This window comes from Heteronotia binoei, chromosome 14, assembly GCF_032191835.1.
Source record: "Heteronotia binoei isolate CCM8104 ecotype False Entrance Well chromosome 14, APGP_CSIRO_Hbin_v1, whole genome shotgun sequence".
Lineage (NCBI taxonomy): Eukaryota > Metazoa > Chordata > Lepidosauria > Squamata > Gekkonidae > Heteronotia > Heteronotia binoei.
Genome location: NC_083236.1, coordinates 69,670,369 through 69,686,756, shown reverse-complemented (window position 1 = coordinate 69,686,756; position 16,388 = coordinate 69,670,369). Strand labels below are relative to the sequence as shown.

Below are 16,388 nucleotides of genomic sequence, written 5' to 3'. Positions count from 1 at the left end.
AACGCGATGACATCACCTGGAAGTGACATCATCGTGCCAGCGACGTCACGTAGTGGCCACTCTAGGTGTTTCCGGAAAATTCTATGGTTTTCTTGGATGCTTTAGCCATTTGAGAGGGGGGAAACTCTGTGGTACCTATTGTACCATAGAGTTTTCCCTCCCAAATGGCTAGAGTGTCCAGAAAAACCATAGTGTTTTCCCAGAAAGGCCTAGAGTGGCCGGCACGCGATGATGTCACTTCTGGGTGATGTTATCATGCTGGTGACGTTGGGAACCTCCCAGGTGAAGGAACCCCCACCCAGACTGGGAGTTTGGCAGCCCTAGTCCAGCACCTGACATTTTGGACAGGGGGTTCAAAATGTACCTTTGTCTTGGAGGCTCTTGAGAGTAGGCGCCTGTCTAGCGGCTATGGCCCCTCGCCCTGAGCCTCTCTTCTGCTTGCATCTCCTCCATGATGTGCGCCTCGCCTTGTGCTCTTCCTTTCAGAAGAAGCCGTGAACGAGGTGAAGCGTCAGGCCGTCTCCGAGCTCCAGAAGGCCGTGTCGGATGCCGAGCGGAAAGCTCACGAGCTGATCACGACGGAGCGGGCCAAGATGGAGCGAGCCCTGGCCGAAGCCAAGCGCCAGGCCTCCGAGGATGCCCTGACCGTCATTAACCAGCAGGAGGACTCCAGTGAGGTAGTGAGTGACTCCCTCTCCCAGCCTGGATTTTGGCACCAGAGTGGTGGGCTGGAAACAGGAACGACTCGGCGGGGGGGATCTCGCGGGTCCCTGAATGAGTGACGGGAGAGTAGCCTGGAGCCGAGCCTGCTGCGACTGCCGCCAAGGGAGCGCCTGCCCTTAGTAGCCCTGGGGGAGACAGTCTGGGCGCTCCAAGCTGGTCTTTCCACCCACACTGATCTGTGTGCTTTCGCCTTCTCCTGCAGAGCTGTTGGAACTGCGGGCGCAAGGCCAGCGAGACCTGCAGCGGATGCAACACGGCGCGCTACTGCGGCTCCTTCTGCCAACACAAAGATTGGGAGAAGCACCACCACGTCTGTGGGCAGACTCTCCAAGGTCTCCAAGCCTCGACCGGAGCGGCCACGGCAGGCGGGGTGGGGCTGGGCGTGGCATCGGCTCAGCCGGACACGGCGGCTGCGAGTACCTCCATCCCCGGCGTGGCCGTAGCCGTGAGCCCCAGCGACAGCAGCTCGGCCACCGCCTCACGTTCCGGCACGCCGGCTACGCCAGCTCCTCTGGACCCGGCGTCCCGCTAGGAGGGCAGAAGGGAAAGGATACAGAGACATCAGCCATCGATTGACGCTGCTGCTAACGTTTTCTCTCCAAATGAAAAAAAAAAAGAAACTGCATTCAATGCAAATCCTCAGCTACCTGACACGTATTTGACCTCCAAAACGACCTCTTTCTCTCACACGGAATCCTCACGAATTCTCAAAAAACCTGGGCTTTAAGTGGAGTTAAGGCGAATCGCAACCTTCTCCGTTCACTTTTCACTTTTCTTTTTAAATCCTTGTTCTAATTCTTACTGATATGATTTGGGGGAATTTCTGATTATTGTTTGGGATGAGGAATTTGTCTGCAAGCATCTCGACTCATGGGGGAGAGGGAGAAAAGGAAAATGCAGAATCCGGTCTCTCTTCTACCGGAGGTGCCTGCGGGGAAGTGAAGGCAACAATCCCCTTCCCTGAGAGGAGGAGGGAAGAAGGCAGGGAGAAAAAAAAAAAAAACCACACCAGGATTTCAGTTACAAGAAGCAAGATTTTTTTTTTCTTTTTTGTAAAAAAAATAAATAAATAAAAATAAACAATAAAAAAACATCAACCTCTTTGGCTTTAAGTAAAACAGAAAAGAGAAGAATCCAAAAAAGAACCCAACAAAACCAAGTGAAGGAAGCTGACCTATAAACTACCTTGCTAGCTTGCCAAGAAGATACCAGATTCACCTCTGCTCCAAAGGAAATCCAAAAACCGAAAAAAAAAAAAATCCAAACTTTTTTTCCACTGCCAAAGTTTCTTTTTTTGTTGAGTTGGTTCCTTCTTTCTCTTTCTCCTCATGTTTGGGGGCTTTTATTTATTTATGTCTTTTGCAAATTTGAGGACTGATGCACCGCAGGGTCCGGCTGACGGAGGGTGCTCTGCAGACGGCAACGCTGGCGGAATTCGACTCCTTGCGTTCTTGGACAGGGTGGGAGGGCCGTTGGTGCGCTCGCTGGACCTTCGCCGTGCCGAGGAGGACAGACAGACAGCATCTGTGGGATTGAAAGAGATTTTTCGTAGAATAAAGCAAAAACCACACAAACCCCCCCTCTCACCACCAACACTTTTGTATGCGTGTGTTCGCGAGCGCGTGTTTGTGTGTATGAGGCAGCAGAGACTCTCTCAGCTCCCTCCCTTGGTGGATTATAAATCTGTTGCATTTTCTCTCTCTCTCTCAAAGAGCATTTTAAAAAAAACCCATTGGTGTGGCCACCCGCACACCTGCCCAGCCTGTTCCAGAGAGAGCGCTCTTTCAGAGAAAAAAAAACAAAACAACCCTGTGATTCTCTTCTGCCTGTTCTCAGCTGTTTTTCAGAACAGGAGCAGAACTGAACCGTGCCGGCCTCCTCTGCCGGCCGCCTGTGCCACTACCTCTCTCTGCTTTCCGTAACTTACCAAACCCTGGGCAGTTTCTTGCGCTTTGCCATCCTGACTTCTTCCAAACAACCAGGAGACTCGAAAGAAGCCTTTTGTCCCTGCCCCTTTCTCTTCCGAAGACTGTTCTGAAGGCCTATAGATACCCCCTTTGGCTCTCCTGTCGTGTCTTTCCAGTGTCTTGTGGCAAAATATCTCCATGAAGCTCTTTCCTCCTTCCCCTCTCCCTTCAGTTTTGGGTTTTTTCTTTTCCCCTTTCGTCTTCCATTCCCATCAGATTTTGCCATTATTTCTGGGAGGAAACCAACAGATGCTTGTCCTTAGAGAAGAAGAAGAAGGAGACCATGTTTGATTTGTCCTGTTACCGCACATCCTTGTACAAAATTGCTGAGGACGGGGGTGCAATATGGGGGGGACGGACCCAGCAGCAGGGAGGGGGGGGGACGGAAATGACTGCCCAGCCAGGGGCTCAGGGCCTAAACGTTGTACCTTTAATGTGAATGTATATAGTATTTGCAGAGGTCCAAAAATAATAATAATGGTGATAATAAAAGAGACATTTGCCAAATAATAATAATATAAAAAAACCCCAACGAGATAAACCACTTGCGGGGGGAAGGGGGAAGGTTAGGAAACAGGTTTTCAAGGGAAGACAAAAATGGTGTGCTTGTGAGGAGGTACCATTTTCTGGCGTTCACAGAATCCTTCATGCTTAGTTTGGCTTTTCCTTTCTTTTAAAAAAGAAAGCACAGGCAGTGCCAGAGTGGCTGGTTGGAGAACATGGCGGCACTCTCAGGTTTCTCATTATTTTCTCTCCCTCACTGCTGTTTTCTACCGTGGTGTCCAGTTCAGCATTGTCCCACAGAAATGGGGTGTTTGTGGCACAGGCGGTGAAGAACATTTCCTTCCTGGGCTCCATCTTGTTTTCTCTTCCCCACACCAGACCCTGAGAGGCCTCACAGGGGTGGCCAAGACACCCTTCCTTGGTTCGATGTCCCTCAACACAGAAGCAGGTCCGCTTTTTGCCTGGGCCAAAGTTGTGTGCCCTGAGAGGGCTGCGGCTGGGAAGCGGTTGTTTGTTCACGGTGAGCTTTGTGGTGGACGGTGTGTCCTGCAGTCTCTCGAGGGGTGCAGCGTGGTTCTCATCTAGCAATGCTAACAGAGCTTTTTCATTCAGCAAGCAAGAAAGGGAAGGAGAGAGATGCAAGAATAGGGTAAACTCAAGTTCTCTGGCAGGTTCCCACATCAGAAGCCGTAAGGACTGTATCCAGTCCTGTGAAAGGGAAAGAGGAACAATGAACCAAGAGTTGTCCTTGGTGAGGTGAAGGCCCATCAAAGGCTTGGGCCTCTGTCCTCCATGTTGCTTTTCCAGTAGTTCCCCTTCTATGGCAGCCGAGCCTTCAGTAGCACCAGTGGTCAGGAGAGGACAGTTATTTCATCCATAGTCAAAGGTTCCGTTTCTGCCACTCCACATTTCAAGTCACTTTCCTGGAGTCAGTTCAATTCCGTTCTGAAAGAAAGCTTGCCAGTTTGGTGTAGTGGTTAAGTGCACAAACTCTTATCTGGGAGAACCGGGTTTGATTTCCCACTTCACGTGCAGCTGCTGGTATGGCCTTGGGTCAGCCAGAGCTCTGGCAGAGGTTGTCCTTGAAAGGGCAGCTTCTGGGAGAGTTCTCTCAGCCCCACCTGCCTCACAGGCTAAAAAACGGTGAGCTAGCTCACACTAACTCAGCTTAGAGGGATCACTGGTTGGGACCAGAGCCTCATGCTTTGGCATCTGTTTCTTTCCTCCCTTGCAGCCTTGCTTGTGATTGAAAGCACAGAGGAGCGGCCACAGCGGCTGTTCCTCGGCCAGCTTTGCCCCCCCCCCCTCGCTAGGAGGCTGCACCTCCAAGAGCTGGTGGTTCAGAGGGGGAGACCCGACCTACGGACCCTGAGTCTGCACTAGGGTTGCCAATCCCCAGGTGGGGGCAGGGGATTCCCCGGTTTGGAGGGGCCCCCCGCTTCAGGGTTGTCAGAAAGCGGGGGGAGGGGAGGGAAATGTCTGCTGGAAACTCTGTTATTCCCTATGGAGATTTATTCCCATAGAAAATAATGGAGAATTGATCCGCAGGGCTCTGGGGGGGGCTGTTTTTTGAGATAGAGGCACCAAATTTTCAGTACAGCATCTAGTGCCTCTCCCCAAAATACCCCCCCCAAGTTTCAAAACGATTGGACCAGGGGGTCCAATTCTATGAGCCCCAAAAGAAGGTGCCCCTATCCTTCATTATTTCCTATGGAAGGAAGGCATTGAAAAGGTGTGTTGTCCCTTTAAATGTGATGGCCAGAACTCCCTTTGGAATTCAATTATGCTTGTCACAGCCTTGCTCTTGGCTCCACCCCTAATGTCTTCTGGCTCCACCCCCAAAGTTTCCAGATATTTCTTAAATTGGACTTGGCAACTCGACTCTGCACTTAGGGTTTTGGGAAACAAACAGAAGGCAGAACAGATCTGAACTTCCCTTCCCGGTAGTGAGAATGAAAGTCCTGGTTGTTTATCCCATACTATATGTATATGGTTTATATATTTGTTAATATTTCATGCAAAGAGGTAATATATAAGTGGAGTGTGTCAGAGGCCTTCCCCGCTGATCTTTGCTTGCTCGGTTGTTTCTCTTGCTTTGGTTGTATCCTTTGTTTCTTTCTCATTGGCTGTTGCTCATCTGCTCTGTGGCTCTACCTCCAACGGAAACCATAGACAGACAGAAATCGGTGAGGAACTGATAACATCCCCGTTAAGAAGGGATGGGACGGACTCGCATTCAGATCCAAACCAAAAGCTACAAGAGGGAGGCTGGAAGGGATTGCCTTTGCCGGAGCCTCAAAGTGGCTACCTTAAACTTGACAGCTTTAACATGTAGCATTTCAGTGTCCCGCCCCCTCCCCCCCAAAAAACCCATCCAACCTAAGGTGGCTTCCAAAATGGCAACAGGAAATGGGTGAAAACAAGAGACTGCCATGAAAGATGGCATGATGTGGGGGCCTGAGCCTCTGTGTCGTAAAACCAACTGAAAATGTTCCCGTGGTCAATGGGGACTTTGTTTACATTGTTCATGGTTCAATGAGGACTTGCTTACATTGTTCATTGTTAACTGAGGACTGGCTTTCCCAGATGTTCTGTTGTGACGTGACCTTTTGCAAAGCCGCAGTCAGCATGGCCTTCTTCATGGATATAACACCTATCAGTTCTGCCATGCCAGCTCTAAACGTGCTGTTCCTTCTGGAACCAAAAGCAGTGGGTTAGATTTGGCAATACCTTTGCAGATACTGAGAGCTTCATGATTCTTGGTTCCCCGAAAAGCAGGCTGACCACCTGTTCTGTAGAGAAGGGCAGGAGGCGTGTGACAAGGTCGAGGGGGGACCCTGCATCGGGCCGAACCAGCAGCACAAGTTTAGTACTGCACCACCAGCAGCCTCTGCTTGGGGAGCTTCTGCCCGTGGTAGCCACAGCCTCTTCCCTGCCAAGGTCTGGGATGCCCCCTCCGGCTCTCTTCTAATGCTGGGGCTGGATTATTGCCCCAGTCTTTGGCCGCAGGGGGCTGCATTTCCCTGCTGGAAGTTGGATCCCTTCCCTTGGGAAGTTGGTTGAGATTTTTTAAAAGCTTGAGAAAGTACCGAAAGGTCCGCCCCAGAGCTGGGCAGTATGGGAAGAAAAGAAAAGATGGGGGGGCGGGGTTTGTCCAGGTGTTTTGGAATTCAGGGCATGCAGAAGGTGGCAAGATGGACTTGGAGCTCTGCAGAAGAAAGCACAGACTCTTCTTCTTCAAGGTGTGTAATTTGGTGCAGTGGTTAAATGTGCGGACTCTTATCTGGGAGAACCAGATTTGATTCCCCACTCCTCCACTTGCACCTGCTGGAATGGCCTTGGGTCAGTCATAGCTCTAGCAGAGCTGTCCTTGAAAGGGCAGCTTCTGGGAGAGCTCTCTCAGTCCCACCCACCTCGCATGGTGTCTTTTGGGGGGGGAAGAAGATAAAAGAGATTGTGAGCCACTCTGGAACTCTGAGATTCAGAGTATAGGGCGGGATATAAATCCAATTCTTCTTCTTCTTCTTCTTCCTGTTGTGCGCCTGCAAAGCTCCCTGCAAATGAAACTCCTGGTCAATGAAAAACCAGCCATGGAGGAAGGTTCTAACCTGGCTCCCTCACGTAGCACAGGTGGGGGAGCTGGGAGAGATGTCGTCTGTGTCCCAAAGCAGCAGGGTCTGTTCCACCACCCCATCCCTCGGCAAGCCTCGATGCATGCTCAGGCCAAGCTTCAGAATCCTGGAGTGGCAGTTATCTTGGAGGGCCTCGGGATAGAGGGCCTGGTTCTGATTGTGGGAATGTGGTGGCAGCAAGGAGTGTCCCAGCATGCGCTGGCGTTCTCGATTCCTGGCATGGATAATGTGCAGGCTGTGCGCCTGATGGGGAGAGAAGAAGAAGACTTCTGGAGCTCCGCATTGTTGGAAGCTGCAGCTCAGTAAACAAGGATGTGCAAAAGGACTGGAGGATGCCCTGGGGTTTGGGGGCTTTCATGCCAGCTATCCCGGCTTCCTCTGTGAGGAAGAAGAAGAATACAGATTTATACCCCGCCCTTCTCTCTGAATCAGAGACTCAGAGCGGTTTACAATCTCCTTTATATCCTTCCCCCACAACAGACACTCTGTGAGGTGGGTGGGACTGAGAGGACTTCCTCTTAGAGAGCCAGTTTGGTGTAGTGGTTATGTGTGCGGACTTTTATCTGGGAGAACCGGGTTTGATTCCCCACTCTTCCACTTGCAGCTGCTGGAATGGCCTTGGGTCAGCCAGAGCTCTCGTAGGAGTTGTCCTTGAAAGGGCAGCTGCTGTGAGAGCCCTCTCAGCCCCACCCACCTCACAGGGTGTCTGTTGTGGGGGGAGAAGATATAGGAGATTGTAAGCCACTCTCTCTGATTCAGGGAGAAGGGCGGGGTATAAATCTGTAGTCTTCTTCCTCACAGAGGAAGCCGGGACAGCTGGCATGCAAGCCCCCAAACCCCAGGGCATCCCCCAGTCCTTTTGCACATCCTTGTTTACTGGGCCGCAGCTTCCAACAATGCGGAGCTCCAGAAGAAAGAAGGCTTCTAGCCAGTGAGGACAAAGGGTGCACCTGTGAGGTTCTGATCCGCCACGAATTACAGCGCAATCCCAAACAGAGCTACTCTAGTCTAAGCCCTTTGACTTCCAGTGGCTTAGACTTCAGTTACTCTGCACAGGATTGCACTGCTGCTGGTGCCTTCGTCAGCACCCCAGCAAAACAGCGCTCAGATCTGGACGCAAGCAGGGGTGGAATCCTAGCAGGAGCTCTTTTCCCTATTAGGCCACACACCCCTGATGTAGCCAAGCCTCCAGGAGCTTACAAAGCCCTTTTTTGTAAGCTCTTTGGAGGATTAGCTCCATTAGGGGGTGTGGCCTAATATGCAAAGGAGCTTCTGGAAGCAGGCAGCATCCAGGAAACAGGGGTGGCCAAACTGTGGCTTGGGGGCCACATGAGGCTCTTTCACACACATTGTGTAGCTCTCAAAGCCCCCACTGCCCAGTTGGCCAGCGGCTTGAGGAATGCATTTAAAGCTGCTTTCTTTCCTCCTCTCCCTCTCCTATTTCCTTCCTTCCCTCCTTCCTGTCTTGCGGCTGTCAAACATCTGATGTTTATTCTGTGTGGCTCTTACATTAAGCAAGTTTGGCCACCCCTGGTCCAGGCCGAAGCAGGGCATTCTCTGTCCCCAGGCTCCCTGTCCCTTGAGCCCGCCGGAATATTTCCCAGGCTCAGGTTTCCAGCGAGGGCAGGAAATCTCCACACAGGCAAGAGCCGCAGACCGGAGACGGGCAGTGGCAGGTGAGCAGCTGGGCAGACAGGAAAGCGAGCCAACTAGATCATCCGCAGGGCGGACAGCAGAAAACCAGGAAGAGGGACCAGGCGGTTGTCTGCGCGGTTGTCTGGATTTTGATGCTGTGGTTCCAGGAGAGGTTCTTGCTGGGCTGTTGCTCCAGCCAAGGGGCTGAGGTCACTCAGGAAATGGTGGATGGGAAGGGACTGAAAGCCCAATACCTGCACAGGTCCCTGATTGCTCAGGAACTTGCAAGAGGTCTTGCCTGTTTTGTGTTGACTCTGGCTATCTGCTGTGGCTTCTTCTCTTCCGCAGCACGGTTCGGCTTCTCTACGAAAGGTTTATGGACATTTCCGCTCGAGGGAGGGGTTTTGGGAGGAAGCAGACTGGAGGCCCAAGCCTTGCGCTGAGTTCACATGGTGTGTTTGAGCAGGGCAATTTTTTGCAGAAAAATCCCAGCAGGAACTCATTTGCATATTAGACCACACCCCTGACAGCACCATTGTTTTGCCCAGGGCTTTTTGCAGAAAAAGCACAGGAGGACCTCACTTGCATATTAGGCCACACCCCCTGACACCAAGCCAGCTGGAACTGCGTTCCTGTTCAAAAAAAGCCCTGGGCAAGTTGAGATGGATTCTCTCACTGGCTGGATGTGTGCACAAAAATTACGCTAAGAACCTGGTTTATTCAGATGTGCAGCTTAAGATTTGCTCGATCTCCAAAGCACTTCAGAATATACTTTGGTGCCACACCCCAAAGCAGAAGAGATGTTTTGAAGCAGAAAGGCTGACCTGCAAACACTCCGTCCCCCACATCACTTGCCCAAAATGTCTGCTTTTATCCTCTTTGCCATTTCAGTTCCTTTTGGGTCTAGAGGACCAGTTCGGTGTAGTGGTTAAGAGCAATGTCCCCTCTAAGCTGCAGAGTCTTGTGAGTAAAAATTCTACTTTGTGAGCTCCTGGCATTCAAGTTGTGAGCTGCTGCATAGATTAGTGTGCTCTGGGGCCATCCTTTCTGAGCTAAGACAAAAATGGGTGAGCTGGAGGCTAAAAATCTGTGAGCCGGCTCACGCTGACTCGGCTTCGAGGGAACACTGGTTAAGAGTGGCAGACTCTAATCAGAAGGATCAGGTGTGAGTCCCCACTGCTCCTCCACATAAAGCCAGCTGGGTGACCTTGGGTCAGTCCCAGTTCTCTCTGAGCTCTCTCAGCCCTACCTGCCTCACAGGGTGTCTGTTGTGGAGGGAGGGAGGGAGGGAGGGAGGGAGGGAAGGCGACTGTAAGTCACTCTGCGACTCCTTCAGGTAGTGAAGGGCAGGGTATAAAACGAAGGGCACTTTCACACACACTAAATAATGTGCTTTCAATCCACTTCCAGTGCCTTTTGCAACTGGATTTTGCGGTGTGAAACGGTAAAGTCTGCTTGCAACCAGTCCTCGCTGAAGCGGACTGAAACTGCATTATTTAGCATGTGTGAAAGTGCCCCAACTCTCCTTTCTTCTACTTCTTCTCTGTCCCGCGCTTGATGGGCTGCTAACCAGAGTTATTAGAGGCAGGGGTCGTTTTGTAGGAGGAAAAGGTGCTGGAGCTCATCCAGGGATTGTTATGCAGCTGCACCTACTATTCAATGGACAAGGTGGGAAGGAGGAGGAGGTGGAGCCCTCAGAAAGGTTCAGGAGCTGCGCTCCTGTGAGCTCTCACTGAATCTGAGGCCCGATTAGAGGAATGAACCGTGGAGAGTAAAAGGGCTCCGTGTCCACACTGGATGCAGCCTTTTGGGCAGGCAAGAGCAAATCCAGATGGCTGTTTTCAGACAGGCAGACCTTTCCCATGGTGTTTGGTGCACCGATTTGGTTCTGCAGATGTCTCTGTGGGAGTCCCCAGCATAGCTTATCTTTCCAGGCCTTGGAAAAAATGGGTTGAATTAACATGGGTTGGACATGGGCTTGTATAATGCATAAGATTTTAATAATGTGTCAAAATCTAGAACCTGCCAGTCCAGTTCGAACTCTGGCCAGGGTTGGCTGACCACTGAGCTGTCCAGGGGAGTGCCTGGTGGGGTCTCAGGAACTTGCAAGATGTCTTGCCTGCTCTGTTTTCGCTCTGGCTGTCTGCTGTGGCTTCCTCCCTTCCACAGCGTGGTTCGGCTTCTCTAGGAAAGGTTTATGGACATTTATGTTCGAGGGAGGGGGGTTGGAGGAAGCGGACTGAGGGTTCGGCTTCTCTAGGCAGCTGGCAGCAAGAAGACGGGAGACCCCCGTGGCTTTGGTGGTCTCTGCTGCAGCCACTCAGCTCTGACCTGTGCCACAGGGGCAAAGACAGTGGGGAGGGGTTCACCCACCCATTCATTGCCACAGACCCGGTCTGGCTAGCTGGCCACTGCAGGACGGCCTGGTGCTGCCTGCGTCCTGGCTGTTCTAACTACACAGCTTGCTCCTGTCCTCTGCCCAAGACGGCCGCCCTCCTCTCAGGCTGCTTTCTGATCCTCACACCACCTCTTCTCCCTTGGGCTGTGTAAATTCTCTCACCTCTCTCTCTCCCTCTTTCTGGGCTCTCCTTGTAAAATGTGGAGGCCCTGTGCTTAGGAAGCAGCCCTCCTTTCCCACCACCCACCCCTGCCCTGCCCTGCTTGCCATCTTTGACTTTCTTTCTTCTTCAGCCATTGCTCCAGGGAGCTCCACCCAGTTTGGGATTGCCAACCTTCAGGAATGGCCTGGAGACCTCCAGGAATTCAGCTGATCTCCAGATTGCAGATATTGCCTTCCCAGGAGAAAAGGGCTGACTTTATGGCTTTATACTTTATACTCAAACCCTCTCTAACCAGTTTGGTGTAGAGAGCCAGTTTGGTGTAGTGGTTAAGTGTGCGGACTCTTATCTGGGAGAACCAGGTTTGATTCTCCACTCCTCCACTTGCAGCTGCTGGAATGGCCTTGGGTCAGCCATAGCTTTTGGAGGGGTTGTCCTTGAAAAGACAGCTGCTGTTAGAGTCCCCCCAGCCCCACCCACCTCACAGGGTGTCTGGGGGGAGGAGATAAAGGAGATTGTAAGCCGCTCTGAGGCTCTGGTTTAGAGAGAAGGGCAGAGTATAAATCTACAGTCTTCTTCTTCTCTCCCCCCCAGGCTGTCTCCCCAAATCTGCAGGAATTTCCAGAGCTGGAGTTGGCAACCCTTACCCAGCTGCTGTTTTCCCTTTGTCAAGTTGACCAGTTCCTTAGTCAAACCTGGGCTCCTGTTGCAACCAGGCACCAAGGATGTCTTCTGTGTGGTGCTTTGGATGCAGCGGAGTCAAAAGAAGGCCGAGGGAGCTCCCTTTGCAGCTGATTCAAGAGGTCTACTCAGGAGCGGGGCCTGCTAGGGATGCCAGCTCAGGGTTGGGAAATACCTGGAGATTTTGCAAGTGGAACCTGGTAAGGGCAGCGTTTGGGGAGGGGAGGGACTTCACTGGGGTATAAATGCCACAAAGGAAGAGGAAGGAAAGGTCCCCTGTGCAAGCACCAGTCGTTTCCGACTCTGGGGTGATGTTGCTTTCACGTTTTCACGGCAGACTTTTCACGGGGTGGTTTGCCATTGCCTTCCCCAGTCATCTCCACTTCCCCCCCCAGCAAGCTGGGGACTCCTTTGACCGACCTCGGAAGGATGGAAGGCTGAGTCAACCTCGAGACGGCTACCTGAAAACTCAGCTTCCACCGGGATCGAACTCAGGTTGGGAGCAGAGTTTAAGACTGCAGTACTGCAGCTTTAACACTCTGCACCACAAAGACCACCTCCCAAATCGACCATTTTCTCCAGGGGAACTGATTGCCAGGGACGGCCCTCCCACTAGGCAAGTTAGGCATTAGCCTAGGGTGCCAGGCTGAGGAGGACCCCAAAATGGGACCCTCCTGGGCTGGAGCCATAGGCAAATGCCCAAATTTCAGTGCTCTCCCCGCCCACTCTCTGATGACTCTGATTAGAGACTGTGCAGTCTCGGGGGGGGGGGGCGGGGAGGTGGCGAGGGCAGGGAGCAGTGGGGGCAGGGCGGCGGCAAGCATGTCTCGGGTGCCCCACACCCAAGGGCCGGCCGTGCTGATCTCTGTCACCTGGAGACTAGTTGTAATACCAGGAGGTCTCCAGCCAACACCTGGAAGTTGGAAACATCACTCCCTCTAAGCTGTGGAGGCTTATGAACAAAAAATTCTACTTTGTGAGCTTCTGGCATTAAAATTGTGAGCCGCTGCATCGCTTAGCTTGCTCTGGGGCCATCCTTCCTGAGCTAAGACAAAAATATGTGAACTGGAGGCTTAAAAACTGGGAGCTAGCTCACACTAACTCAGCCTAGGGGGAACACTGGTTGGAAACCGTTATTAAGGATTGCGTTAAACAAAGGCAACATGCATTATCATATTTTCTTCTAATACCCCCTGGAGATTGACAGCCTTCCAAGAGGACAGCATGGGATGGGGTGGCAGAATGTCCCTCCTCTAGAGCTTGTGTGAAAACAAAAGAGGGAAAGAGCCAGGTGTGTAGCAGTGTTTTGAGCGGGGCAAGATTCTGGAAGGCAGACGCTTTTCCCCAGCTACATTTCCACAAGCCATAAGGGAGGGATGCGTCATTTGGGCAGATGTGGCTCTCCGTCTCTCGCAGGGGAGAGAAAGCCTTGATCACAGGCTCCAAACCAAGAGGCACAGCAGGGCCCGTGGGCAGAAATACAGGGCTGACCTAGCTTTAAAGACTTAGTGCTGAACCTCGCCAGACGGTCAAATCCTGGCTTCCATTCCAGCTTCACCAGTTCTAAAGGTAGAAAACAAAACGAAAACCATCTCAGGGTTGGGGACGGAGATTCCACGTCCTTTAAAAACCAACCAACTAACAGCCTCTGCTGAACCTCAATTCTTGTGGATAGGACCTAAATCAAAGCAATTGGGGGGGCAGCACAAAAAAGAACCCCTCTTTGGTTATTTGGGGGGGTGGCTTTGAGGCCGGATTGGTCCCTAGTGGGAAGGGAGGCTGCCTCGGGACGGGGGTAGCTCATTCGTGGCCCCGTGGCTGCTGGGGCCGTGCAACATCCAAAGCCCCAGGTGGAGGTGCGCACCGTTCTCAGGGTTTCGGGGGGTGGGCTGCGCTTAGAACTGTGCAATACTTGAATTGGAGGGGGATTGTGAAGAGGAAGGCGGGGCGGGCCGTGCTTGTACAGGATGGGGGCGTGGACGTGTTTGCAAAGATGTTTTACAGAGAGGAGAATAATAGAAATTTAAACAAAAAGAACCATAACCCCCCTCCCCCGCCCTCCACCCTCCCCTTCCCCTGGTGTTTGTGGGTTTCTGTGGCCATTCCCGAGAAATGGCGATGTGATAGGAGGGTCATCCCCCCCACCCTTCAGTTTTCTTTCGGCATGCTCTCCCTTCTCCCTCGCTGTTTCCTGCTTTCTCTAAATGTACTGTATGTTTGACCTGTGAAAGATGTAAACATTATGATTCAGGTTCCGTCTGTTCTTAACTCTGTATCTGTGTAATAAAGAAAATTTAATATCACCCAAGAGGATTCATTTCCTTGGCTTCCTCATCCTTCTGCCATGCCCCATCAGTTGGCCCAGACGCAAACAGGGCTTGGGGGTGAACATAAGAGAAGCCATGTTGTCTCAGGCCAATGGCCCATCCAGTCCAACACTCTGTGTCACTCAGTGGACAAAAAACCCAGGTGCCATCAGGAGTCCGTCAGAGGGGCCCGGACACTAGAAGCCCTCCCACTGTGCCCCCCAAGCACCAAGAATACAGAGCATCACTTGCCCCAGACAGAAGAACATAAGAGAAGCCATGTTGGATCAGGCCAATGGCCCATCCAGTCCAACATTCTGTGTCACTGAAGAACATAAGAGAAGCCCTGTTGGATCAGGCCAATGGCCCATCCAGTCCAACACTCTGTGTCACAGAGTGGCCAAAAAACTCATGTGCCATCAGGAGGTCCGTCAGTGGGGGCAGGACACTAGAAGCCCTCCCACTGTGCCCCCCCAAGCACCAAGAATACAGAGCATCACTTGCCCCAGACAGGGAAGAACATAAGAGAAGCCAGTTGGATCAGGCCAATGGCCCATCCAGTCCAACACTCTGTGTCACACAGTGGCCAAAAAACCCATGTGCCATCAGGAGGTCCGTCAGTGGGGCCAGGACACTAGAAGCCCTCCCACTGTGCCCCCCCCAAGCACCAAGAATACAAAGCAACACTTGCCCCAGACAGAAGGACATAAGAGAAGCCATGTTGGATCAGGCCAATGGCCCATCCAGTCCAACACTCTGTGTCACTCAGTGGACAAAAAACCCAGGTGCCATCAGGAGGTCCATCAGTGGGGCCAGGACTCCAGAAGCCCTCCCACTGTGCCCCCCCCCAAGCACCAAGAATACAGAGCATCACTTGCCCCAGACAGAAGAACGCAAGAGAAGCCATGTTGGATCAGGCCAATGGCCCATCCAGTCCAACACTCTGTGTCACTCAGTGGACAAAAAACCCAGGTGCCATCAGGAGGTCCATCAGTGGGGCCAGGACTCCAGAAGCCCTTCCACTGTGCCCCCCACAGCACCTAGAAGTCCTCCCACTATGCACCCCCACAAGCACCAAGAATGCAGAGCATCACTGCTCCTGGCTCCACCCCCAAATTCCTCAGATATTTCTAGAATTGGACTTGGCAACCCTACCAGCACCTGAAGAAAACCTATAATTGTTTGGGGGTGGGGGCTGGGTGCTGCCTGCCTGGACCTGCCCCAATGCTTAAGGAGCTGGTTTGCATGCCGGAGGATCAGGGTGTGATCTCCACTGGAAAGGACAATTTCTCTGTGTGGCTGTTCAGAGAGGACGAGGTTCGGCCCACCACAGAGTCAGCAGAGCCGGATTAACAATTAGGCCAAGTAGTCACTGGCCCATGGTGCCTCTCAGATCCTAGTTTCCGTGTCATGAAAGCTTTGCAGGGCTTTTTCCGCCTGCTCCCAAACACTACCCCTCCTTCCCACAGAGCTGGATTAACAATTAGACCAAGTAGGCACTAGCCTATGGGCCCCCACGCCGTTAGGGTCCCTGGGCTGGCTCCCCCCTGGTTTCCCCCCTGCTTGCAGCCCTTCCAACTTGCACGTGCAGCCAGCGACTGAGCTACTCTTTGCCTGACTTGCCTGGTGTGGTTGCTGCTGGCATTGTCACCAAGTTTGCCTCTCTCTGCCTCTCCCCTGCAGCTTAGTCACAGGGGCTTTGGAGAAGGGGCCTGCAGGCTGCAGTGGGGGCTGTGGGCAGTGGGGTGGGTGCTCCAACTCAGATAATTTGCAAAGGGGTCCCCAAGATTCCGACTGCCTAGGGGGCCTCCACGGGGTTTAGTCCGGCACTGAGAGTCAGGCAGCTTCCGAAATCCACCTTGTGCCAGCTGCTTGCTGGGATTCCTGTAGAGAAGTTTGGGGCAAGCGGGCTTCCGTTCGTATTTCCCTACAGGAGTTCTGCACAAAGGCAGATCGCTCCTGCCACCTGTTAAGCAGATGCTGAGCATGCACGATTGCTTTGGAAATGTCACACACACTGGGGAAATCACAGCGGCCTAGCAAAAATGAAGGATCAGACAACGCAGGACTGAAGTCCCCAAAGAAAGGAGCCCAGGAAAGCTAAAAAAATATTTTATTTATAGTGTGCCTTTCTTTCCACTGGGGACCTGAAACGGCTTACATCGTTTCTTTTCTTTTCCAAACAGGGAAAATACCATCCGGACAAGGCATCTCCACCCCCAGCTTTAGGGTCATCAGAAAAGGGGGGTGGAAGAGGGAAATGTCTGCTGGGCACTTCATTATTCCCTATGGAGACTGATCCCCATAGAGTACAATGGAGAATTGATCGAAGAGTATCTGGGGCTCTGGGGGGGCTGCAGTTTGAGGTAGAGGCACCAAGTT

The 16,388-nt window shown here is 52.3% G+C and overlaps 1 protein-coding gene across 6 annotated transcripts in view; it reads left to right on the top strand.

Moving 5' to 3' along the window:
- The window catches only part of CBFA2T3 (CBFA2/RUNX1 partner transcriptional co-repressor 3), a 97,107-nt gene extending 94,810 nt beyond the window's left edge, over positions 1-2,297 (top strand). For 4 of the 6 annotated variants that reach the window (XM_060254242.1, XM_060254241.1, XM_060254238.1 and 1 more), the window contains 2 exons: positions 487-677; positions 926-2,297. In XM_060254242.1, the coding sequence (XP_060110225.1) occupies positions 487-677; positions 926-1,255 (521 nt within the window). In that variant the 3' untranslated portion in view covers positions 1,256-2,297. The remainder of the gene's footprint in view (positions 1-486; positions 678-925) is intronic. The other 2 variants (XM_060254240.1, XM_060254239.1) reach the window with 1 other exon arrangement.
- The last annotated feature ends 14,091 nt before the right edge of the window (positions 2,298-16,388 follow it).